At 37.4% G+C, this 8489-nt stretch overlaps 1 protein-coding gene across 1 annotated transcript; it reads left to right on the top strand.

Moving 5' to 3' along the window:
* Positions 1-29: 29 nt before the first annotated feature.
* On the top strand, positions 30-7443 carry TMEM33 (transmembrane protein 33). The gene is made up of 7 exons (XM_010006094.1): positions 30-41; positions 984-1078; positions 1512-1699; positions 2603-2670; positions 3435-3568; positions 5760-5843; positions 7224-7443. Exons 2-7 carry the CDS (start codon positions 993-995, stop codon positions 7351-7353), a joined length of 690 nt encoding a protein of 229 aa, XP_010004396.1. The 5' UTR covers positions 30-41; positions 984-992; the 3' UTR covers positions 7354-7443.
* The last annotated feature ends 1046 nt before the right edge of the window (positions 7444-8489 follow it).

The raw sequence follows: 8489 nt of genomic DNA, 5'->3' as shown, positions 1-8489 counted from the left end.
GGGTGACCCTTCCCGACGCGGGCAGGGGAAGCGGTTCTGTCGTTTGTTAATGGAAAACGTGCTGTCGCTGCCCCGGCGTTCTTGGAAATGTATCCTTCGAGATTGGTTTTGTGTGACGGGAGTTATGTTGTGCAAGTCGGTAGGTAATGGTATGAAAAGACTTGCTGATTAGGCAAGTTAATTTCTGGTCATTTTAAAAAAGAAAAAGTTGAAGGAATGTGGAGGAAAAGCCAACTTCAAAGGCTGGTTTAAATTCAGAAAAAAGCCCCAAAAACCAAACCAAGCAATCTCGTTCTTTCCAGTGAAAGAAAACTGGTGTTTTGAGTCTTTGGCAGCTAATGGCTGAAAGCGTACTGTGTTTCCTTAGAGCTTTTCTAGTGTGGGGTCGATATCGGAGATGAAGAGGGCTGTGGCTGAGGAGAGCTCAGCAACAGGAGAGGCGCTAGTTTGCCATTAAACGTTTGCTTTTTTTCCTTTTCTGATGCTAGGCATGTAGGCCAAAACGATGCCACTTTCCTTATGATGTAGTTAGGCTAATTTTACCCAACCCCTTCTTTTTTTTCTTTCCCAGAAGAAGTGTGGAAGTTGTGCCCCGGGTGTGTGCAATGTATTTTAAAAGGAATCTTGAAGCAATAAAATCAGTTTGGTCTAAAGTAATGTATATTGAAGCTGGCTGTTTCGTAAAATTGTACAGGAAGAAAGTACTTCCACAGAAGATCTTGCCACTATATTTGGTTGTAGTGTATAAAGGAGCCTTTTGACTCTGAGGAAGTGTAGCTGTTATTGATATGGTTACTAACATCCTCTGAGTCAAGTATTGCACGGGACAAAAAGGTGCTCTTTGCTTCAAGCTCTAATTTGATTTTATTCAAGGTTGTGGAAAGACTTGTAATTTATTATAGAAGGGAAGAACGTTAATTGTGTTCAAGTATTAAGATACCACCTTCTGTGGGGGTTGGGTTTTTTCTTTTCTTCTAATATAGCAATTTCTGATGGCTAACAAGTTGGATACAGCAATGTGGATTTCCCGCTTGTTCACAGTTTACTGCTCAGCTTTATTTGTCCTGCCTCTTCTAGGGTATGTATTGTAATATTGTAAAAAAGCATGACAAATATATGAAGTCTCTAAACTTCCTTTTCATAGAGTTGCTTTTAGTGTAAGGGTAGATTTATTTTATTCAGTTTACTTGGATGCTTTTTGTCAGACCAGTTTAAAGATTTTTAGATTGGTTTGAAACACTTCTAGATGTATTTGGAAAATGTTTTGAGCATCTGTAAAGTAGTGGTAGATGCATGTTTTTATGTGGTTATGGAGTCATATATGGAGTTGTTTTACCTTGAGCATCTGCAGTAAGTCAATGTTACTAATGTTTTTAAATTGTATTTTGGCAGTAGTGCTTTTGTACAGTAATACTTCAGGTATTGTGCAGTTGTGATGCAATTCTCAAGGGTGGAAGACTTCTGAGCAGGGGCTTGGTTCATATGGTAACGTCTCCTCTGATGATTTGCAGGTTGCATGAAGCAGCAAGCTTTTATCAGCGTGCCTTGCTGGCAAATGCTCTTACTAGTGCCCTCCGACTACACCAAAGGCTACCGCACTTTCAGCTTAGCAGGGCGTTTCTGGCCCAGGCTTTGCTCGAGGACAGCTGCCACTACCTGTTGTACTCTCTTATCTTTGTAAATTCCTACCCTGTTACAAGTATCCTTTACTTGTGTCATCCTGGTAATGTTTTGAAATATCTTAACTTGATTCCTTTCATCACCTGTGCCATGATTTGAAAAACTAGTTTCAACTAGGGTATGTGTGCTATTCACAGAACTTACTCCATGTAAAGTAGGAGAGGCTTATGTTGATTGATCCATATTCGGGTTAACCACCTCTAACTAGTGCCTGCTGTCTCTGGCTACTTACATTTTCTTTTCCTGTGGATTTTATGATCAGGCTCAGGTGATACTTTGAGAAGTTGGTAAGTTTCATTTATTACAAGTACAACATGTATATATGACTCTTTGCTGTAAGTAGGACTTAATTGTTCAGTAGCAGCTTTTTCAGATAAGTTGTTAAACAGATAAAGTCAGTAAAAGATGACATACTTCTGTGGCTTATCAAAGGTGACATGTAAGAACTGTCTTTTATTTGTGCCATTTTATGGACACTTAATGTCCTACTCTTACATTGTCTCTGGCAGAGAAGTGTCAACATTCTTGCTCTAAAATCCTCTGGCAGAGAAGTGTCAACATTCTTGCTCTGAATGAGTGGCTGGCAACTCCATGTTCTTTGGTGAAGAAAAGCATTTTGTAGTATCTTAATAAAAACATAACTGCATACATAAGATGGATTTTAAGATATAATCTCGTGTGTCTTTCATGCTGAATATAATGTGTATGTTGTACTTTTGCATACCTGCATACACACATAACATACACAAGTATAAGAAGCTAAGGGCAGAACTATAAATATAGTTAAATGTATACATGCCTTAATCCAGTATTGGTCACTCCAGCCAACCTCTTGCCATCAGGCCATTTCTTGTGTGTTAGAATAACAATGGAGAAACTGAGCACTTCTGCAGCCTATAATTTTCCTTATCGCTTTCTTCAGTGAGTATTTTTCCAGTTCTGCTGTTCTCTTTGCTTCATGCTGCCACATATACAAAGAAAGTTATTGATGTAAGTATGATATGATCTATGATACAATAATTGCTGTTGGTATTCTTGGGGTTTTGAAACAGATTTGAACTTCAGCTATAGTTTCCTTTAGCTATACTAGAGGAGTTAAGAGTGAAATTGTAGTGTGGAATCACAGTACAGAGGATCTGAGAAGTAATTTTTGAGTTGAGTTTTTTTTCCCCTTCTGTTACGATTCAGTGATGTGTTGGAGTTGACACTAATTATTTTTCTTTGAATGCTGTTTTTGGAGGAAGCAAATGTTGTGTAACAGTTGACACTTCAGACATGTCTTTTCAAGCTAAACCATAGCCTGTGAAGCTTAATATTCTATCTCAGTAGTAAAATGACAGACTGCAGGGTGGGGCTGGGATGCAAAATACTTGCCAGTTGGACCTGCTGCTCAGTGAACTTTCTCGTGCGGCTTAATGTAACTCCAATCATTGGTGTACCTAACTGGGCTACCTTGCTGCTTTAGGCATTTCCTCCTAGTGGAGAGAGTAAGGCTCGTGGCCATCCTTGTGCACTTCAATGTAAAATGGGTGGATGAAGGAATTGCAACATATTTTTAATTGAATTCCATGTAATTATGGAGTTTAAAACTTCCAGCCGTGTTATTTGGGATACTAATCTTAGTACTTTTAAAGGATCAAGTCTTAAAATAGTGAAATGAGTTGTAGACTATAATGGTTAGTGTTTGATTTCTTTGTGCTGGAGAAGATAGATGTAACTCATGTTTTCTGGCAATCTTTTTTTCTTCTTTAAAGGCACGGAGTTCAAATAGCCTGCCCTTTCTGAGAAATCTTTTAGACAAATTGAATGCTAATCAACAGAATATTCTAAAATTCATTGCTTGCAATGAAATTTTCCTCATGCCAGCTACAATTTTTATGCTTTTCAGGTAAGAATTGCCATAAATACTTTTAAGAATTAGAAGCTTTATACACAAGGTTACTTTTTGTAATTGTGTTCACTGTGGGCCACCAGTCTCCGTGTGTATGGTTATGGCTGACCAAGGCTTGAACTTAGAGTTAAATTTGATTGGTTCCTAGACTTCTCAAGTTGGTGCATCATGAAATCAAAAAGTATTCACTCTGATATAACTGAGCACCAAAACCACCTTTCCTTTCACAGCATGGGTGACATTGTTGGGTCAAATCAAAGTTTTTCAGGTCTGTAACTGATGTTCTCCTGTGTTGTTCAGTTTAATTTGGGTCCATGTAATAGAATATTAAGATCTTCACCTTCATTGAATATGGACTGTTCTTTTTGACTATTCCAGACTTCTTTTTGACTAGATTCCAGAAATTTAAGTGGCATGAAATTTCATTGTGCTAAAAGTGCGCAAGCAGGAGTAGGTTATGTCCTCTCCTGTGTTATTTTTGACCAGTGACCCATGTATCTTTTTAAAATTCTATTTCATTTTGTCTGTTGTCCAGCCTGTTGAATTAATTTTGGAGATCTTGAGCATATGCATGTTGGAATCCTACTGAAGTCTTATAAGCATAATGACCTGCCAGTCACTGAAGCCTTTTTATATTTGGAGGGAGGAATAATACCCTTTGTTCTATACAAGTCATAGCACAGTGAGGGCACTTGCCCTGAGTGGTCGTCACAGGCTGCAGAAGGGAGGCTTTATCTTCCTGAAAGTTGATAAAATGTGTAATTTGTCTTTATCTTTTGATATGTCAGCTGAACACTTGCTTCAGGCCTGAAGGATACAATTTCATTGTAAGGCAACTTGCCAACTGATACACTCTGTATCTGTATTTGAAACATTAAAATGTTTAAGCTTCTCTTTAGGAGAACTTTTTTTTCCCCCTCTCTCTCTAGAGAGAGCTTAGCATGTAAAGTGATGCTACTTGGTAAGTCATCTATTATGTACTGAAGCTTGTATACCAGATTTTAAAATAATAGTTAAATGCAGCTAATGTGAGAATTTGTTTTTTAGACTGTTTTAGCATATTAAATTGTTTGCAAATACTGTACAAGTGCAAGATTTCTTCCTCCTGTGTCTCAATTTTTGCTTTTTTTTCTTCTGGGTAAAAATATAGCTTATGCTTGGAGGAGCTCTAGTTACTTGAAGTGTCATGATCCTTTCAAACAGTGCTTTTACATATTGTTTTGTATAAGGAAGCTTTAGCCGTTAAAATTAAACTCATGGTATTCCTGTGCTTTGCAGTGTATGGCTTTTGTTTACCCTTTCACAGTTCTACAGCACTGTTGCATGAAACAGCAGATTTATAAAGTATCAAAACCTAATTTCAGTGCAACTGAAATAGTTGGATATCAGCTTGGTGTTAATATCTCGATAAATCTATAATAGTTTCCAGTGAGTTGAGAAGTTTTGCAAGAGATACTAGAAGTATGGTATAGATGTGCTATAATCAGTTGAAAAAGCTGTCTGTAAGTGGCTTGTTTATTGGCCAGTTTTTGTGCTCGACTAGCAAGCTTTTTCTTAATACTGAATAGGTGTCCGCCATCATCACTTCTGTCATTCCTTGCCCACCACCAGAAGTGAAGCGTACAAAGAAGCTTGAGCATCACAGAATCAAAGAATTTTTTTAGTTGGAAAGGACCTTAAAGATCATCTGAGTTCCAACTCTCCTGCACGAGCAGGGACACCTTCCCCTAGAACAGGCTGCTTAGAGCCCCATCCAGCCTGCCCTTGAACACCTCCAGGGATGGAGCCCCCACAACATCTCTGGGCAGCGTGTTCCAGTGTCTCACCACCCTTACACTGAAGAATTTATGCCTGATCTCTAACCTAAATCTCTCTTCTTTCAGCTTAAAACCATTACCCCTTGTCCTCTCACTGCAAGCCCCTGTAAAAAGACCCCCCTCCAAAGTATAAAATAAATACAAGAACAGCACTTCTTTAACTGTTTCATTGAGCAGTTTTATTAGATAATGTAAGTTTCTGCTTTCATAAATATATGATTATGTAGTTGTCAGATCTAGGTTACCTGAACCCATGTGACCCCAATCTAGCTTTTTTTTTGAGCCTAAGTAGTTTTCTTGCTTTTATTAGGAAAAGCCCTGTTCTAGGGTTTTTGGTTGGTATTAAGCTCTACTTCTCTGTTCTCTTTCAGTGGGCAAGGGAGTTTGCTCCAGCCATTCATTTACTATAGGTTTCTTACGTTACGCTACTCCTCTCGGCGAAATCCATACTGTCGGTAAGTGTTGATGTTGGAAAAGAACATTTAACTGTAGTGTTAAGGCATTCAGAAATTTCTCATTCTGAAGTGGATGCATAACTCATAATACTAAATGTGCAAATGGTAATTACATACTTGGGTGCTAAAAAACCCCAACCAAAGCAGTTGGTTCAAGTTGAACTTTTCTGAAATGTGCCATCATTCTTGAATAGGAGACTTCAGAACATGCTTGCATAGTAAAAACTTTGCTTTGGGAGAAGAAAGTCTTTAGATAGTTCTGTAACCGTTTACCAGAAATATATCCATACTTTTAGGCTCCAGAGCTATATGAGGCTGGATCTGTACCTGAATAGGCACTTATGAACTTGTGTAACGTTGATTGAAAAAAAAAAATAAAATCAGTGGATGATCCTAACCATGTTCATGACCTCCTTTAGTTAAATTAATAAGTCAGGTTAGCTATAACTGAAGTGGAGCTTTATTGGTTTTGTTGAGCATTGGCTTGACCAACTTTTATTACTTTAAACTTGGAAACCATAAATATTTCTTTTAAGGATTTGCTTTGATCAGTGCTTTTTCAGAACTTTTCTTATGACAAGTGTTGTGTAGTGTAAGATTTTTGTGAACACACTTTCCAGTCTTATCACTACCTGATTAGAAAATGGTTTGCTGAAGTACCAAGCCAAATGGCTTTTGCTGCCATGGTATGCAAAGACAAGTCTGAGAATCATAAACTTAATCACCTCCTATTCCCTTCTATTTTGTAAGAAATCAATTGTTCTGTCTTAGTACATGTCTAGTTTTTTCACAAATAGACTGTGAAGGCCCTTTACCATTTTGGTTAGTAAAAATAATTTAAGTTGTGCAATACTAAAACTAACTTCCAATAGAATTTATTTATCCAAGATGGGGTTTTTTTGCATTTATATAGCTTTAAGGGAAACTAGTGTTGTGGGTTTTATTTGTCATGTCTGTCTTTTTAATAATTGCTTCTAGAGTGCAGGGTTCTTGTATTCTGGCAGGCAGCAGCATAAATACACAATTGCCTCTCAGCTCCTTTTCACTACTTCTGATAAAGCTTTACTCTTTTTTTAATAGTTGGTGGTTTTTTTTGTTTGTTTTTTTGTTTTTTCTTGAAGGTGGAATTTTCCTGCTCTTTGTATAGCTGTCCTCAGCTGGAGGTGACTAGATTAAAGTTAATGGCAATGTTAATGTTTAAAGGACAAGAATTCTCAAGCTCTTGCAGGATGCTGAAATACTGAGTTGCTCTAAAGAACTTGCTAACTAGAATGGGGAGGTGTTGAGAAAAAAAGTGAATGAAAAAGATAGATTTAGATACAACTTACTTCTGATAAATATTGTAGTATTTTAATACTGTCTTTAAATCTGATTTTTCAGGACTCTGTTCACCGAACTGAGGATTGTTGTTGAACACTTAATAATGAAGCCATCATGTCCTGTTTTTGTAAGAAGACTATGCCTGAGCAGCATTTCCTTTATAAGCAGATTGGCACCAACTGTTGCATAGCTGAATTTCAGGCACTTGTGTTTTGTGAACATTATGAGCAGCTGGCACTTCTGATGATGATTCTAAGCTCCTGGTTTTACACTGATCTCACTCCAGGCTGTATAAAAATGTGTATATGCTTTTCTTGGAGGTAATATGAAATTTAGCTTACGAAAAGCAAGTCATGGGAACTTAAATTTCTTGTGCTGTGTTGCTAAGTGGTGAAAAAAAGCAGCTGAATCCTAAAACATGCCCAGTCATACAGAATTGTTTGGTTTTTTTTTTAGGAATTAAGGATTGTTTGAGGTTCATTAAAAATTGAAGTCTGCTCAGTAGCTTTATGATTGTTGAACCATAGCTACTGTAGGATGTCTCCGGTGGAGAGCAGTTGGTACCCGTACCTATGCAGTACACTTTGGACAGTATTCTTTTGTTTTCTAAAAGTATCTGTAGAACCATGTTGTCTAAATTACTATACTCAATGCAAAAATATGGCCCACTTTAATTTTAACTATAGAGATTAAAATCTGTCAGGCTGGCACAGTTAACACCTTTTCTGAAAGGGAGAATATTTTTATTACTTAAGAACTTTTCCAAGTTTTTACCTTGTGACATAGTCTTACATGAGGTTGTTGGAAGACATCTCAAGACTCTGACCATGGTAAACTCTGTGCAGTTATCTTGTCATAACAAGATGCTTTACCAACCCAAATTGCTGATGTGTAGGCTTTTCAGACAGTGATGCAATGCTTAAACTTTTAACCATCTCTTAAGTGAACTAATCAATGTAAACAAAGTAATTTTTGCAGAATCATTGCAGGTATGTTCTTGTGTCTACACAAATGTGAGACTGGAGTAATTCAAGCATGTCAGCTTTTTGGAAAATTAATCTGTAGCTAGCTCTATCTAAATTGTTCTTCCAGTTTGAGACTCATGGTGATGGGAAATTTGCATACAGGATTGCATCTGCTTAGGCAGCTTCTGAAACAAATGGGTGTAGGATTTTGGGCATAAATCCATCTGATTACTAATCCAAAGCCAGTGTCATGACTACGGAAGTGAATATTCTATTGAGAGCTGATAATGCATTCCATTAGCAGCTGAAAGATAGGTCGTGGAAAAAGAATATTATCCGTCTGAACACAACTTCTTTCCCT

This window comes from Chaetura pelagica, unplaced genomic scaffold (assembly GCF_000747805.2).
Source record: "Chaetura pelagica isolate M959 unplaced genomic scaffold, ChaPel_1.0 scaffold189, whole genome shotgun sequence".
Taxonomy (NCBI): Eukaryota; Metazoa; Chordata; class Aves; order Apodiformes; family Apodidae; genus Chaetura; species Chaetura pelagica.
The sequence above is the reverse complement of the archived record's forward strand: the minus strand, read 5'-3'. Positions and strand labels throughout refer to the sequence as shown.